This window comes from Apteryx mantelli, chromosome 2 (assembly GCF_036417845.1).
Source record: "Apteryx mantelli isolate bAptMan1 chromosome 2, bAptMan1.hap1, whole genome shotgun sequence".
Taxonomy (NCBI): Eukaryota; Metazoa; Chordata; class Aves; order Apterygiformes; family Apterygidae; genus Apteryx; species Apteryx mantelli.
Genome location: NC_089979.1, coordinates 141,727,431 through 141,745,982, shown reverse-complemented (window position 1 = coordinate 141,745,982; position 18,552 = coordinate 141,727,431). Strand labels below are relative to the sequence as shown.

The 18,552-nt window shown below is 38.8% G+C and overlaps 1 protein-coding gene across 3 annotated transcripts in view; it reads right to left on the bottom strand.

The window, feature by feature from the left end:
• The window catches only part of SLC25A13 (solute carrier family 25 member 13), a 111,252-nt gene that overhangs the window by 50,284 nt on the left and 42,416 nt on the right, over positions 1-18,552 (bottom strand). For all 3 annotated transcript variants that reach the window (XM_067291669.1, XM_067291668.1, XM_067291670.1), the window contains 2 exons: positions 17,963-18,078; positions 2,055-2,194 (listed from right to left, as the gene is read on the bottom strand). In XM_067291669.1, coding sequence (XP_067147770.1) covers positions 2,055-2,194; positions 17,963-18,078 — 256 coding nt within the window. The remainder of the gene's footprint in view (positions 1-2,054; positions 2,195-17,962; positions 18,079-18,552) is intronic.

Genomic DNA, 18,552 nt, shown 5'->3' with positions numbered 1-18,552 from the left:
ATTTACAGTTTTAGAAAGTGGGTAAATAGATGTACCCGCTTTCCATCACTGACGGAGCATCCTAACAGACTGCAGTGATACTGGCCAACTGTCTATTCCAGCAGAGTCCTAGGACAATTAATTTGCATTAAAGTCTCTTCTGCCCGTACCAATGCTTAGTGCATTTTTATTCACAGCCTCAGAACTTTCCCTGGATGCATCTCATCTCTCTAGAGGATACCAAAAATTGTCATTCTTATTCTCCATGCTTATGCTCTTCCACCTTCTTTCCATCCTAGCCCCTAAAGGGGTGGTCTGGCTCATGAGGACTGCTGCCATGTTCCAGCACAATCTTTTACTCTGCACTGCTACATAGCTAAGATACATTTTTACATTATAGCTAGGGATTTAAAAAAATTAGACGCACCAAAAGCAAACACAATTCTCCCCAGAAAATGAGATCCAAGACAATACTTTCAGTCAAGGAAAGAGGAACAGGAGTAAAAGGAGTAAAAAACCTAATAGTTAGGACTCATCTCCAAAGTTAGACTACTCATGCCTTGGCTCCTGTTCTTTCTAATTCAAAGAAAGAACATGAAAATACTCAAAGAAACAAAGAAAGAACCCAGTTATTCCAAATACCCAGCCACGAGGTTACAAGCTATTTTAGGTCTGTGGCTCTGAACTTTTTTTTTTTGGCTGAAAAAATGTCTTCTTTTCATTCTGTGTTTTTCTTCAGGTTTTCCTCAGACCTCTAAACAAACAAATGCATGAGGCAAACAGGACTGGTAGTCTGTAAAACTGTGATTTCAATCCACCAAAATCAGGATATGCAGCCAGGGTTTATTCTGCATGGAAGGAGGTACTGGAACACCAAAACATGTGGCCACAGACATTTTTTTCTGATCAAGTAGCAGATTTGCTTTATTTGTCCAAAAGAAGTTCTAGCCCACTGTTCTGTCACAAAATTGTTCTATATCTCTATCTCTGCTATTTAGGAGTTACAATCATCAATATAAAACCTAAGAGAAAATGATTTAATCATGTGGTATCTGACGTCCTCTTTACACAAAATTAATTAGGCTCTGTTCTACAAAGTCAATTTGAAACATTTGTCTCAATAGCATTATCTTAATTATTCCTCATCAAAATGATACCACCTCCTGCTGTGAACTAACATACTTGTGTAAACAAAAAAGAAAAAAGAAATCTTGCAGTCTTGAAGAAGGTTCCCGTTTCAAAACTCTCTAGTGTAAATACTAATACAAGCATTAAGTATTCAGAAGGAATATGAATAAGAAATTCACATGTTTTGCCACTTCAAGGATCACTTTCCCCACTGAAGACTATTTTTATTAGTATTTTTGAAATACAGATCATCCGATATTTTTTTATTAGCATAAAATTTTGCTTTCTGTGACAGAGTACCCCAAAGTGTGATCAAGCAAGAATTCTTTTTAAAAGAAGGACCTTATTTTATTGTCTAGATGCTACAAGCACAATTAAATAGCATTTCTCTATCTGAAACACTTAATTCAAGAAAGGTCAAAAGTAAAGAAGTATGTGGAAAGGGCTTGCAGCAAAATAATATCTTTACTGTATATTTGAATTAAATAAAAATTCGGTAAACATGTTTTTTACAGACAGAAGTACTTCTTAATAACAGTCTGGCAACAGAATCCAAAATGTTCAGTATTGTTATTTAACATTCTTTGGCTCAGCCAATTTAAATATATAGGAGATTTTCAGTTTGATGTCTGGGTTTTTGATTTCATGTCTCTATCTACATGAAAACATAGAAAAGACCGGCTAAAACCAGTACTCCTTCTGCATACAGGTGCAAATAAATAAATAAATAAATAAAAGAAAAAAACCCAGCTAGCTAGAATTAGCAATTTAACCACAAGCAGATCCTACTTATCAACACACCAATAAAGTCCAGCCCTCCAACTGCATATGCCTACACACAGTCTATCTTGCAACTTTCCTACCAGTGTGGTATTCGGCAAGTTTGCAAGTACTTTGATTCTTGTACCCTTCTTTTTACTCTGCATAAACTATTGTATTAGACCCACCAGTAAAAACTGGGTGAACTCCGCATATGTTAGGTGTCTTTTTCGATCCTTTCCAAAATGCAGCTGTACGAACTCTGAATTCCAGTTAAATGGAATGTGCTGATGAATTGTGGTCTGGCCAAAAACTTGCTTAGCATCCTCTGGGAAGAAAAGAAAAATGTTCATTTAAAAATAAAACAGAGAGAAGCATATATTTATACAAGCAAAAAAGTATTTTTTCTAACAGGAAAACAACATTTTTCATGTGAATTAGTAATATATTGTAAAGCAAATCTATTTTTTTAACAAAATCATAATAAATGAAAAATTTTGAACATCTTCATAAACACAATCCTTAAATACCCTCTTTATTTGTGAAGATATATACTAACAACATTGATTAGAAGAGACTCAAGTAGATATTTCAAGCTTCAAAGTCAAGCAAGAAAAGATTAAAACTAAAAGACAATTTATAAAAAAAGATGACTAGAGCTAACCAATTTTCAGCGAAACCTTTTCAAGCTGCTAACAATGAAAATTTTGTGTCCCTATAATTCAGACTTTTATATTATTCCAAGAGTCCTCCACATTCAAACAAACCAACTACAAAAATATCAGTATTTCAAGTTCCATTTTCTGTAGTTACTTTACAGAAACAGTCACATGCAGGGCAGGTAGGGGCACAAACGTATCAACAACACAAAGCGGATTCTAATAGTCTCTAGCTTGCTGGGGGCAGGAAGAAGTTTGTTTGAGCATACCTAAACGCAAGGTTCATAGTTTAGTCATCTTAACAGGGCATTAGTTTATTATGGGCTTGGCAGACTTTTTGGTAGTATATGGCATTTTGGGGGAAGAAATACTATTTGAAACATGACAAATTGTATTATCAATAATAAGGACTGCAAATTGTTGTAACTGGACTGTATATGTTAGAACTAATGGAAACAGCAACAAGATCGGAAGAAGTACTTGACTTTCAGACAAGTCTCTCACATGATAGAGCCCACTTCAATGCAACAGAAAAAGAAGTCTGTCTCAGCCAAAAATACGGGGCAAAGAGATCTTCCAAAGACAAGCTTAAAGCCAGAGGTTCCCAAACTGCTATACATGTTTCTAATTCCTGTTTGATCCCTCTAGCAATGCCAGTCAGGAGCTAGTTCTCATCTCCTGCCAGCTCTTGTGGGCACAGAGGGGTTGTTCCCAGGAGTCACTCCCTACCCACAGGTGGGGCCAGGAGCTGCTTTCCTGCTCCCTTCACTCTTTGTGGGAAGAAAGACCAGGAACCCAAACTCCGCTCCTGTCTGCCTCTGCAGGTGCAGAGTTGGAAGCCAGTTCCCAAGTGTAGCCAGTGACTGCAGGCAAAGAAATCAGCACAGCTTTGTGCCTGTCTGTTGGCATAAAGAGCTGGAAACCACCTCTTTGGAGCCAGCCTCTGCCTGCAGGTAGGCCTGGGAGCTGGCTGCCAGCTCATCCCACTGCCACTGGGCGAGCAAAGGTGGGAGCCGACTCCCTGGGGCTGCGAGGTCTCTCCACCTGCACCGGCTTGAGCTCTGGCTTCCGGTTCAGTCCAGGCAACAGGCAGAGCCAATCGGGCATAGCTGCTCTGCTGAAGTCCTGGGGAAACTCAGCCAGGGCAAAATCCACACTTTTAGCCAAGGAAGCAGGAGAAAGCTTAAAGCAGGATGGGAGGGTTGAGAGCCAGGAATATACCAGAAAGCGCCTAAGTGAATGAAGGATAAAGGCATAGGAAAAAAAGTCTTGAGAAGGTGAAAGAGACAGGTGTCCTGCTGCACATGCCTCCTGTCCCACACAGACCCACAAGCACTATTGTTGGTATTACCCGCAAGGACAGCTTGTTCTAAAGCACGGGGGATGCTCATACTCTGTGCTTTACAGAGATAGCAAAGATAGTTAACCTCATATTCTTAAAATTCAAATCTCCCAGCTCATATCCTTGTGAGAGTTTTCTCCAAGCAACTTGAGACTGTGCCCCCAGGCCAGCATTGTTCATTCATGTCTTCAAGCTTCATCATAACCAGCTTGGATTTTGCCAGACAGCATTCTCCAGGAGCAAAAACCTGCTCTCAGGGCAACCAGAGGCAAAGTAGATTGGTTCAGAGAGAGGTCTCATCCCATAACTGAATGACTTTTATTTAAGATGCTTCCTACTGACACAACTGATGCACCTTGCCACATGTCAGTGGAAATTACCTTTAGAAAGCTCCTGTTTTCTGCTAGACTTTCCCCCCCGCCCCACCCCAATCTTAAAAGAGGGAACCAGTAACAAGACGACAGCCTCAGTCTTGTCTGCAAGCAGGAAGAAATGAAAGTTTTCTCTCCCTGCTAGGAACCACTCTGCTTTTCCAGAAGAAAGAAGATATTCCCAAAACAGATCAAGTATCTGTTTCAATTCTATTCTCTTGCACAGCAATCAGATGCTCATCCTCCTCTTTCCCTCCCAACCCACTTCCTGAATTCCCCCACGGCAACTGGGGGAACACGACACTGATATAGCTGGATGAGATGAGAAACAAGTCATCATTTAAAAAAAATATGTTCTTTTGGACTCCAGACTTGTCTTCGTCAGAGAAAAAAAGTGCATTCTTACTCCACATGAGGTAAGAGATAAGATAATCTCAGTTATAAAGGCTCTCTCAAATTCCTTTTGATGCGAACAGGTTCCTCACAGTCTTTATTCCAACTGGTTAACACATGAAAGTTACAGACTCTCCTGTGATTATGCCATTGATTTTATTCTGATTAGTTATCACACATTATTAGCTAAGGAAAAATGCATCTCCCCCCCGACTTTGTAAACACTCCTTAGTTGTGGCTTACAAAAAAAAAATTCCACCTCAAGTAAATCACTCAGCAAAAATAGTGAAAAGAATGGTAATTTCAGAACAAAAACAACTTTTAATTATTGGCATTACAAATGCCAAAGTAACACACTGGAAAGGAGCTTAAAACCTGACCAAGCCTGCTAAGAATATATTAAGATTATAAACAGGGCATTTGCATCCTCTTGTCTATTTTAGTGATTAAAGGCTACACACATGCCTCAGAAGTTCAGAAAAGTACAAATACCCCTTCAAACACTCCAAGCAGAAGATACTACATATGATTTGTGCCATGACTTGGAAAATACAGACTTCAGCATTAGTTTAGGTATTTAGTAAAATAGCAAGATTACTCCCTACATTACATTACTTGAGCTTTTCAAAATAATATTGCAAATTGATGTCAATATGTGTTTGAAACTAATACCAGGTGCTTTTCTGACAGTGTGTATGTTGGATTATACAGTGCAGCTAGCCAACTGGAAGATTGCCTACTGTGCTTTTATTGACTACTTAATGGTATGAGACATGGCATCCTGCTTGCCCCAGACCTTTCACACATATCCTGTACTTCTTTCTCACAACTATTCATAGTTCGCAAACTCCTATATAAAGTTCAGTGGACTGCATTTTAAATTTTTCCTGCTTTCCTCACTAGTCTCATCACCTGTTCATCCAGAACAATTTCACTGACTCGAGCCTCGTCTGCAGTCAAATCGCCCGATTCAGATACTAAAGACCGTTCACGCTCCATGAAGAAATCTATAGTATTTTAGCCTGTGATTTAACTGTCAAAAAGGTAGCAAATTGTGTACTAGAACTCACTTCAAGTTATTGTTCAGTTCTAGCAATATCATCTCCAAATCATCCAAGTCCAGCATTAAAATAAAAAATAGACAATTTTAAAATGGAGTTCTGCCTCAAATCTGGAGTCAGAGTTCCACAGCTACCCCCAAATAGCTGAACTAAACACAGAAAAAACACAGAGGAGCAGCAACGTCTTTCAGTAGCCAGGAGTTACTTTATTCGCTTATGCCTTTTTTAAAAGGGAAACTGTTTCACCAAATCACAGAAGAATTTGGGTTGGGAGGAACGCCTGGATGTCATCTGGTCCAACCTGCTGTCAAAGAGGGTCCAACCACTTCAGGTTGCTCAGGCTCAGGCTGTGTCCAGCTGAGGTTTAAATATCTACAAGGATGGAGATTCCACAACCTCTCTGGGCAGCCATGCTCATATTTGGTGCTAAACCAATATTTATCAAGATATCTGATGAATTGAAGCTTTTAAATACAAGTCAAAACACTATTTACTTGTTTTAGTTTTAAAAAGGCAACATGCTAATGCTCTAATGTTTGGAGCCATAAGAGCACAAGATCTAAATCTAGCAAAAAGATATGATCACTTCCATGTTTGCATTGCCTAAACACAGAGTTGTTGGAAAGCAAAATGAACAACAGATGGAAGGAGGAGATTTTAAATACTCACTTTCAGAAATACATGCTGTCATTTGTGACAAGCTTTTTAAAAATTAAGCTTTGAAATTTAATTATAAAATAAATTTCAAAGTTCTAAAATAAATTGTTTGTCCCTGCACTGTCTATAATTAAAAAATAGAAATCTTATCATTTTGGTTTCTGATCACACTACAAGAAGGATCTTCTATTTTGTCTCCAACTGAATGGCCTGCTGGTTTAGGGAGGGTATTTTTGGTCTTTGGGCACTAAGGTTTTTCTCATCTCCAATGTACTCACTGATCTTTATGCTTAAATGCATAATGTACAAATTAGTACACTGTATGCACATTTCCTTACTGTGATCAAGAATTATAACTACTGTTTTGGAATAACCACGGACACTCATGACACACTAAAGACCAGCAATATTCCCCATGTGAAAACTATCCATTTGGAACCTTGAAATTTTAACATTTAAAATGAATGAACTGAATGTCATTCTTCCACTATATTTTGCATTTAAGAAAATAAATCAGAAATCTCAGCTTCTAGCTAGGAAGACCTTCTAGGCATTAATCAAAGTTATTAGGAGAATTACTTGCACGTGCCATTAAGTTACTTAACAGAACAAGCTACTAAAACCTTTATGGGCTACAGTTCATAAATACCTAATGTATTAAATTTGAAATTCTTTCAAACTAATTATTTGCACAAGTACCTAAATGTTTCATGCAGTATAACTGTTTGAGTCCAATAAAATTAATACCATCCCAATGCAGTGCTAGAATAAGTTTCATGATCAGCTGAAATCCTACTCATCTTACAGAACAGCTGCAACATTTTTGCAGAAAAGTTGTCACAATGGACCTTATTTTATAGTCGTATGTTAACCTTTAAGCAATTAAAGAATCTATGCATGGTACAGAAAATCTGTAGCAAAAACCTGGACCTTGACAAAAAATGAGATTACTCTGATGATATAGGCAACAGCAACTTCCATAAAGAACACAGGTCACCTTCTGCAAAGGGGAAAACAAAAGAAAAATTTGAAAAGAAATGAGCTCTAAAGAAATGAACTCTTAAAAGTTAACAGAGTTCCACATGCACCAATAACCTTTTCAAAACCTTCTGGCAGTAATTGTTTCTATATTCATCACACTTAAGGGCCTAAAGAGGAACATATGAGCATTAGAGCTACAACTTGGACTCAGTGAAGCAAAATTAATGCAAAGAGTGTGGAATAGATATTTTACTGTGAAAAGATAAGGATTTTAAAACTGAATATGCAAATCCACTTCATTCTGCTCAGACAAAAGATGATACTTTTATAAAATGATGTTTTGTTAATGCTAAGCATTTCTGATTACACATTTGGAAACAGTTTCCCTTAAATGGCACTCGAAAAAAAGTACACTTTTTTATTAAAAATCATTTAGAATAAATCCTAGATAGATAAAAGACAACAACAACAAGAAGTAACTCCAATTGGGCTAATTAAACTATTCATGAGGGTGGTTGGTCCACCTTCATGACTAGAGAACCCAACTGCCTTGCCAACAACCAAGACCTGACCTAAAGCCCAGTGGAGTTGAGAACAGGATTGATGTTGATTTCCACAGGCTTTGCACCAGGTGCTCACTGACCATTTGAAACTGCTCTACATTTTCCGTAAGCTGCATGGTCCAGGGTGCACCAGCAGGCTCTGCAACCTCTTCCTCCCACACCTGTGGTTTGGCTGCCTGTCCCCAAGGCTAGCACGATGTGGTGCAGCCCTGAGCACTTGGACTGCAGCCTGGGCAAAGAGCTGTGGGAGAAAGAGCTGGAAGAAGGTTCATCTCGGGACCTCGATCCTTGCCTGAGTGATGCTGCAGGGATGCCTGCGTCTGCCCCAGTACCTCAATGAGCCCCGACCGGCTGCCCTGACTTCCCAGCCTGGCCTCGGACCTGCCTCATCATTATGGATTTGTCTGGTGATTGCCAGACGCTGGCAGACCCTGGTTACCATCACCAGACTTGCTCTGCTCTTCTTTTTCAGGCACTGTAGGCCTGCGCCCCTTGTTGGTGAGGTCTCTGCCCACGCCTGCCTGTCTTGTCGTTGCCCTTGGCTCCTGGCTCACCTCCCTTGCAGCGCAGCTGGCCCTTGATGCTCCTGGACAGTAACAGCCACAAAGAAGTACAGCAGACTTGTGCAAAAGCACATGTATACAGAAATATGTACACATATATGTCAAAACATTCAAGTAACGATATTTCATATATTTTGTTGTACTGAAATAATTGAGTTTTATCCAAGGTTTGGGGTTTTCTTCTTATTTACTGTTGTGAATTTTAAAAATGCAGCTAGTTTAATTCCATCCTTCTACAGTCTGACACAAACTGTTCTATAATGATGGCTTTTTATTTTGGAAAATTTATGTCCACATCATGTCTGCTCAGCTAAGATGTGAAATGATTTTTTTCTTACTGGTAGTCCAAGTACTTGACTGTGTTGCCCATTTACCCAGCAAAGGGGCAACACTCCAGAAGTACAAGTGATCTCCCTACCGCTTTGTCAAGAAAAATGGATTGAAATAGTTTTATACTGGGCACACTATGAATTAAATAATGTACTGACATAGCTTGATTACTAAGGCTTGCAAAGAAAAGGCATGCTTTCCTCCAGCTTCCCTCAGCAAAACAAGGACAGCAGGAACAGCTGTCACAGCCACCTACTTCCACAGGTTACAAGCTCTAGAACAGCACTCTAAGGCTGTATTTTTAATGCCTCTTAATTCCTTGCAAAACATGGACTACAATCTATTCTGCAATTCTGAATCAAAGAAATTAATTTAGATCCTTTCCTTCTTAAAATATGACTAGAAAGAGATCTGGTAGAACCCTCAAACTGAAGCTTGCACAGAGAAACTGAGCACACAATTGAAGATAATGGAGTTGTAATATATGACTTGAGAAGGGGGGTTGATCTGCAAAAAAGATAGCAGCTACGGTCAGTGTAATTTATCTGCACTCTATCATGTGGTTCTGCTATGGTTTTAAAACAGCTTCATTCAAAAGAGTGCAAAATCCTCCATTAGTGCCCTGCATTTATTTAGACTAATATTGGTTTCAGCTTGCACCTGAACAATATGGTTGCATATACACACTTGCATATAAATACCTAAACAAATTTGAATTCACTGCCTTCATTAATTGTGTGCACGTGTATGTGTGTGTGCATGCGTATGCATATATACATGTGTGTATGTGTAAATGGTAGCTTTTTAAGTAGGACTAGTTACTCCAAATTTAGAGAAAATCCTCAAATACAAAATTAAACTAAAAGAGTAAAAATGGTAATTTTAACCAATTTAGCTATTCTGAGCAAGTCCAGCTATAGATCAGTGCTGAATTGCAACAGACAAGCAGGGATTTCTGATGCTTAGCATAAGCCAGTGTTGCTTGTGAGTAATCAAAGGTGTTACATCAAATTCAATGTTCTCATTTCCATGTGGACAACTGAAATCATCATCTGGACTCATTTCTGTTACTCCTATCATGGAGATGTTTACAACATAGGACTTCAAGAATCCAGACTGACTCAACAGCTTTCCTCACACCAGTAGGGGCTGACTTTGCTGTAGTTGTCCAGGAATACAAATTTTCTTCAGTATTCACATGATTGTTTCCTATAGCAGTTTAACATACCAACTAAAGTGATAAAATGCAAACTCTTGGCTTGGAGAAATTATCCTAAAAGAGCATAAAAATTATTACACTTTACTCTCCAATACAGACTTGAGAGCTCTATTTCTTTAACAGCTATTTTGCTTAGATAGATGGGATTTAAAAAAAAAAAAATCACTTTCTTGCAAAGCATTAACATACATTTTCCCCCACTTAAATTCTTCAATTTCAAATGCACCACAAAATGTACTCCCACAACAGTACTGTATTAGTATAAAACTATTTTAGTTCAATTAAAATGTCTAACTATCTACCCCCAAACCTACCTAAACTGTAATTTTCACTTTGAGCACTTCCAGCATGTTCTCAGTTTTGTTTTCTTTTATCAGCTTATCAAATCAGGTCCTGCATTTCAACTGTTGGAAAAAAATAGTCATTAACTGCTAGGTAACAGCAGATTTTCCAATTTAGAAAACTGAAGTACACACACTGCAAGTATGTGTATTTTGCTATCTGAAATTTCATATTAAAACTTGCAATAGCAAAACACCTCCCTAGCTCTCAGGGCCTGCTAAAGCATTTAACTCCTAATTTGTAATCCATGACAATTTGAAACGGAGATGGAACAAAATCAAGCTTAAAACATATACTGCTGCTGCCACAGTTTAAATATATTCTGGTGTGGAAGGCTCTCGTTCCTCCTCAAATGCTGCCTAGTAATCGTTGGGTTTTTTTTCCCCAACAGCACAGACAGTTGTATAAAGGATGGCTAACCCTCAGCTTATTGTTAACCAGAGAGTGACCTTATATGGCTGAAATTTACTCTCAAATTGGCTTTATCCCACCTTTTCCACATTTTTTTTTTTTTTTTTTTTTTTTAAGTAGCATGAAGTAGCAGCAGAAAGCACAATATTTCGGTCATTTGAGCATGCAGTATTCTTGAATTGTCCCACCAACCGGAAGTGCTCTCTGCTACCTCTATCTTTTAAAATTGGAGCCACTACAGTCAATCGTGCAAATCTACAGTTAGCCTTTCATAAAAAGTGGATTTTTGACCTACTGAACTGGTACAGCTTTGGAGCAGTTCTTCTGATCTCTGGCACAATACCATACAACACATGCATGCCAATCTGATATCGGGGTGCATCTGCATTCGGTTGTTCAGTAAACACTGCTCACAAGTGATTAAAAATTTTCCCCCAAAATCAAGGTGATTTTAAAAAAATTGTTTGGCAAACCGGTCACTTTAAAAAGTGCAATAAAGTTGCACATATATCAAAAATGGATGCCTTCACAATGTTTTTCCACCTCCAGGTAACACATTAACATCTGGAGCACATCAATGGAAAGCAAAAGCTTACTATGGCTGGTGGGCTGCCCTCATAAAATGAATTGGTTGACTCAGCACGACTCCAGGAGAAAAGGGACTGTATTGCGACAGCAACAACTGGAGTGTCAGCACCCTTAGGGACAGTCACAGAAGGGCAGAGAAGCACTGCAGCAGGCTGGAGTCTCGCACTAAAGGTGGCTGCTTTCGTTCAGATGTGAACCACATCCATTTTGTGGTATGAAGAAGCAACAAAAGGCCGTATAGCACCTGTTGTACACAGAGGTGAGATTAAGAACAATATTGCTAACCAAATGTCTTTCAGATGTATTAAATAGACTTTAAAGATGACAACAACCAAAAAGCTTCCCCAAAGCCCCAGAATACCAAGAAGTCTAATACGAATCCTAACAAAAAGTTCAGCACACATTCCCTTTTAGGAGACAGACACACTAACTACTGAACAAAAGTTATCTGGTTATAACTTTATTGCCATATTCAAATTTTTAACAAGGACAGACCTGTCTTGCAGGTTAATTTTACTTTAATGAAAACATTAACACAGAGAATATGCTTCTGTCTTCATGATTTTCCCCAATTAAAAGATTCATAATAAGCTTCGAGTTTCACTTCTCTGCTGAAAATGTGCTCGCTTTCTCATCCTCTTACCTTCCCTTCCCCCTGTTCTGGTTGTTTGTGCTCCTGTCACTTTTAAAAGTGAAAACCTTGCTTCTTCATGACATATACATACACTGTCCAATTCCGCTCGACCAAGATTTCCAACCAAGACTCCTGAGCACATCTATTACCTCTGCTAAACACAGCAAATATCCCAAAAAACAGGCTATTTCCAAGAGTAACATCCCTCTTGGCAGTTAAGATTCTGGATCCAAGCTTCCTCACTCCTGTCTTCCCTGGACGTCAAGGAGAAATAACAGGAATTTATATACAGAATATTGCACATTTGGCTTACAGAAAACATTTTCAACCTATTTTTCAAGATGTGATCCCTTGAAAATATTTCTACTGGAGCTGTGGATATCCATAATTTAAGCTTACTGGCAATAACCTTACATTTCTTTGTTACCTTTTGTGGCCTGAGAAGTGGGTGACAAACCGCCAAGGCACAAGGATCACAGGTATGGAAAGCCCTAGGTCCCATGAGGGCATAAAAACGAATTTACCCCTCTTGCCCTGAAGAAGAATAAAAGCCAGATCACTCCTGCAAAGGTAAACTGAATAGGCTGGCTAAATAAAACAGCATTTTCATTTTCCCCATACTTCACAATTGCCAAGACAGTCAGGGGCTGGAGCACAGGGCATATGAAGAGAGGCAGAGGCAGCGGGGTTTGCTCAGCCTGGAGAAGGGCATGCTGAGGGGAGACCTTATCACTGTGTATGAGTACCCGACAGGAGTGCATAGGGAAGATGGAGGTGCATGGTTTAAGGACAAGAGGCAATGGACGCAAGGTGGAACGTGGGCAAGTCCAATGAGGCGTTAGGAAAAGGTTTTTCACCATGAGGGTGGTCAGCCGCTGGAGCGTGCTGCCCGGAGGGGTTGTGGCGTCTCCATCTTCAGAGATATTCCGACCTCGATCGAACACGGCCCCTGGGCAATGTGACCTCGCTGGCCCTGCTCTGAGCAAGGGTTTGGACCAGAGGACACCATGGTCCTTTCCAACCTTAACTGTTTTACGGTTCTGTGACCACCTCTGGTACTCAACAAAGGATATGCTCAGCCTTCAGTCTGACGTTTGGCAAAAGGCAGCTTTAATTAAAAGTAAATAAATAAAAAAAAACTTCAGTTCTGGATGATTTAGAAAGCTCAGTTGTATTTTCTAGATGCAATAAAACACAACTGTGTAAAAGGATGGAGCTTCTCTTAATATTTATAACAACAGATTTACTTTGTGACTAAAACACGCTTTGTTTCACTTAAGAAGCCTTCATGAAAGTGTGCCTGGTTACATAACATTTTAGTTACAAGAAAAAACAAAACACGAAAAACTTGCCAAATTGACAGTCTGCCTAGAAATGAAATTCTATGAAAATAACATCAAGCAGATTTTAAAAATTGTTTTGAAGAAAGTTTATACTGAAAAGTCTTCCTTGCATCCTCTTCTAATTAAAACTAGTCATTATTTGTGCAAAATCCAGTACAAACAACAAAAAACATTACAGACTAAAATTCAAATTTTGCATTTGTACTGCTGCCATTGGAATCATCATATCTAGGCAAATTTCAGTTATAAATCAACAAATGTTACGCTGCATAGGTTTAAGCTAACACATCACAAGCTACAAATGGTTTCTCACCAGTTGGTACGAGTAATGGAAACCTCATTGAGCATTACCAAATATTGCCATTTAGCAAGTGATCAAAGCTTACAGCCTCAGCAGTTTATTTTGACAGCTCAAATTTAGCTTTTCATTGCTTTACATGGTACTGAGCATGCTAGGCTGGGTATCACTGAGCTAGGTGTTGTACAAGAAGAAAAGAATTATAGATGCTGTAAGATCATAACAAGCATCTATAGGAGCAAAGTATAAAATAACTCTTTGCAACAAAAATCAAGAGTTAGCTCGCAAAGTCTGAATCTGATCCTTTAGTGAGGGAATCAGTCATGGTACTCCTGCAAAAATTCTTAGCAGGTTGAAAAAGTATCAGAGCATTATCACAGAGGAAGAACTCTGAAGCCCATCACAATAGCTGTATATGTCTTTAAACCTCTGTTAAGAGCTATGTGCTTTTAGAAAGTTTACAAACAAGTATTCAGGCAATTCAAGTATCAGATAAACAAACAGGAGTGCTTACTAACATGTATCATTAATTAACAGGTTCCTCTAAGAAATGTGTACTGATATAATTAATAACAGAAGTAGAGACCCACAATAACTACAGTCTACATGTAAATACAGAGTTTTGTTTTGAGACAAAAATAGAGATACACCGCCCAATTCTGCAGCTGTTATGCCAAACAAGTAACAATTTGGGGGTTAGGTTCCCCATTCCCTCTGCTTGTTTTTTTGTTTTTGTTTTTTAAGGCCAGACTTGTTTTACAGCATACTCTGATATCTTAGAGCAGCACAGCATCCATTTTGAAATAGCTTCCGGTTGAATGATTTCCCCCCCCCCCCCAAATCACACACACACACACACACGTGCACACGTGCACACATGCACACACACCACAGCTACATTTCAATAAGCACAAGAGAGCAAGAATTTCTGTTTAGTGGGAAATTCTACTTCAAAAGAAATCGAATGAAATTTTTCAAAGCCAGGTTCAACACTGTCTGGCAGCACAGACTTGGGCAAATCATATCTCTTTTTGTGCCTTTTCCTTCCCTATGAGCAAAACCAATGTGAGTAAGGTTTATTTTCCCTTCAGCGGTACTGTGAGAACCCGTACTGGAAAAGGACAGTGCCAGTCCTTAGATACCACTGCTGCACCATTAAAGGCTGAGAAATGTTAACTTTAGCCATTTCATTCACCCATCTGAAATTAAAGATGGAGGTTAAGATGACTTAATTTTTAAACAGTGACATTTTTACCCAAGCATCTCAACTTTTTTTAAATGCCATTTAGTAAAGAATTTCAAAGGGCTCTGCTTCTTTAATGAGGCATTAAAATACAGTCATACAACAAAAAAGCAACTCTGCTAAGTCTCTTAAACCCCTGGACTTACATTATCAGCTTTTATGTGCCTGTCAACACTCAACAGTAAGAAGCAATGGTTTGCTCTGCCTTGAATTTAAAAGCCAGCTAAACTTCCTCCCACTTTCCTGTTGAGAGCTTTAACTCCTTGCAGGCTGTCAAAGCCTTGACACTTCAGCAGCAGATAAATCTACAACGTGATGCAACGGCCAGGTGCAGTCTCCGCAAGCCGCTGGCCACTCGTTTACTACTGACCATTTCATTCACTTCTAGAAGTGATAAACTAGAAATACCTCCCCCCTCCCCGCCAAGACACACACTGCTTGCAGATCAGCTCTTTTGCTTTTAAATAGATGCTAGCTCTGCCAATATACTATGTACAGCTAACCTGTAACTTAAAAAGAACTGAAACATTTAAGATTGCAGAGATGTCTGCATATGGCTAAAATGCAAAGGAATTTCCAACCCAGAAGCTAAAGTAAGAGTGTTGCATTCTTCTCTTCAAAAATGCTAAGTATTAAATACTAAAACTTCTCTCACCCAGAACATTTCCCTAAATATCCACAGCCTGGATACAGCATCCAATATAAAAGCTCATTGGCACAAAACCCATTATTAATTTTTACAAAGGTACCAAGCTAAGTGTACCTGTGGAAGAATATGAATTAGATGATTTACTTAGTAGAAAATAGTAAGTTAACAACTGGGAAGCCCTATATTCCATTCAGTATAAGCTACAATATTTACACCATTATCTCAGTGTACAAAAAACAATGACTCCAAAGATAAATCATACTGTATTCTTACAACAATAAAATCAGATACAGACTTATAAGGGGATCCTTGAGATACTACACTTAACAGCCGTATAGTGAAAAATGATCCTTTCCCTTTTTTTGTTCCTTTCACATTGTAATTTCACAGTATATGAAACCCCTATTTAAGCCTCCTAACCTTGATAAGGACTTGATCCCACTCTCATTCAAGTCAAAGGAAAAAGATCTCATAATTTACTTTAAAGATGCATGATTGAGGCACTGAGTGGCAAAGTTACAGGACAGTACTGTAATAATTAATTTATAAAAATAACAGCTATTTTCTCATAGTAGAAAAAAACATTTTTTATGATAGAAATAGAAACTAGTTTTATCTAAAGGTCAGCCATTTTTGCTGAGAATGCATGACATCCAGACAGCTCTCGCATCCTTCCCACTCCAAGCCTTTTCTCAGGTGGTAGACCCAAACTATTTTGCAGAAGTTACAAATGCATTTACGAGTTCAAAGGAGGAGAAGAGAAATTAAAAAAAAAAAAAAAAAAAAAGGTTCTGCCAACCTTGGCATGCTTCCTCTTTCAAATACCTTAAATACAGCCTGGCACAGTTTCTCTCATCACCAAAAGGACATCAATGGGCTTCAAATGCCACACCAATCCTTTGACTCATGCACTATGTCAAACCCCGAGGGAAGCATTTGCCAGCAGCAAAACTATTAACAAGAATGCCAAGAGTTAAAAAGTTAAGTCGCACTGATTCAGCATTTAGATCAAACAGCCAGAATTCTTCCTGGATTATTAAGGAGTGCTGCAAGCAAGCGGGGGCTCTGATGCAGACAAGAGCTTGCAGATCACAAGCATGCCAGGAGCCCTGCTTTGCCTGCGCTGGAACAAACCCACTGCAAAACATGGGCGCCCTCCTGATGCGAAAGCATGCCATCTCTCGTTGTCTCTCTGTCCATACACATGCACAAGTCTGCTGGGCACAAAGTACTTCCTTCATCAAGGTTATGATCAACAGAACTTTTTCCATTTTCAAATCTTTTAACATCCATAGTAATTTTTTAAAAGCTGTTCTAACAAGTAATATTGTGCACAAAAATGTATCTTATACAAACCCGGGCAACCAAAATACTGAAAAAACAAAAACACACACACAAGAAGAGACAGCAAGTCTTCTCACTAGCCGCAACTTCAAATGCGGAGCTGGAAGAAGGAATTAAATGTTTCAAGCAATAATAACAGGAGATCTTTTCAGTTTAAATGGGAAGAGAAGGGCTTTTTAACTACGCATAAAGTATGGGTAGGGAATACTAGCAACAGACAAAGGACATGCGAACCATACATTCAGAAAAGACAAAGAATCACTGTCATCCAACTTTCCTTTTATTTAAAACAGTTTAACAACCAATTAATAAAACCAGAGACACATAGATAACCACATTCAAATACAACAGATTAGAAATAGCAATTTTATTTGGTCTAGGTACTTAGGATTACACCCCCACACACGCACACATACACATTTTTTGAAATGCAGTCAGAAGTTATTCAAAACTGCTAATTTGTGAATTGTTCTTCCAGACAGAATGATCCATGTCCTTAGGCAGCTGGCAAATAGTCCTACAGATAAGCTGTCTCTGTGGTGTCTAGAAATAAACAGTCCCCATAACCATGTTTTAAATTGGTCTGAGTATTCTTATGACGTCCTCAACACAATTGCCACACCTCCGAAACACAGACAAATTTTCAGCAGGTCAATAATGGATTTATTACTGAAGAAAAATCTCACAGAAGAAAGTTCTAAGCCTTAAAAGGAAACCAGCTTGAAATCTAGCCAATTTAAACAAAAAATAATTCAAGGTAATTTCAGACTCCACATTTGCCCAAGTCCTCTGGCAATTTTTTTGCGGTTTTACAATCATTTCCTATAGGCACCTCTCACTGCTGTTCTGAAAACCTGCACAAGCACATTGGGGAAAAGGAAAGGAAAGTAACGAGCTCTAGAGAAAACCATGAAAATGACTGTGAGCTTGACTTCATATTGTACACAAAGTAAACGATTAAAAAAAATTAAATGAGAAAGTTCCTTGGCACAAGTGTAATTCCATTACAAATCACTGTTTCCTATGGTAACAGAAGGTAAAAATCAGGTTTGGCCTAAGCATGAATTTTTAAATTAACAGCGTACATTTATAAACTCAGTCTTACCAAAAGTAACTTCTCCTTTGCCAGTCTTGTCAAACAGCTGAAAGGCCACTATGAACAATGCATCTGGAGCACACAGGACTGATTCAAATGCCACAAATTCTTGAAAGGATATCAGCCTAAAGGAGGAAGGAAAAAGCAAGAGCTATGAAACCACTTGCTTGTGGAAAATTAAATACAGTATAACATAGCTTATGCAAAAGAAATAAGACCTCAACCAAACTGTGTATGAAATGTTATCAGTAGGGATTATAATTTACCCTAAAATGCCTTATCATGGACAATGCCCCAGCACTGTCAGTAGGCCTTTACACTGCTAGGTGGAAAGGACTTTGGAGAACAAGGACCTGTTCTCCTTAGCAAGTCACAACACAACAAAGTAAGCAAAGCACTCAGTGTGGCTATTCATCTCAACGATAATGCCTAACTGAACTGCCCTCTGGGTGAGCCTACCTCCCTTCACTGGCAAGGGAGAGGGCCAATAAAGATATGAATAACATCCCTTGAGACTTAACACTTTTGGAAAGCAAATCCATTTAAGACCTACATGCTGCCACTCATTTCAGAAGGAACCGATCAGAATATGGCATCAG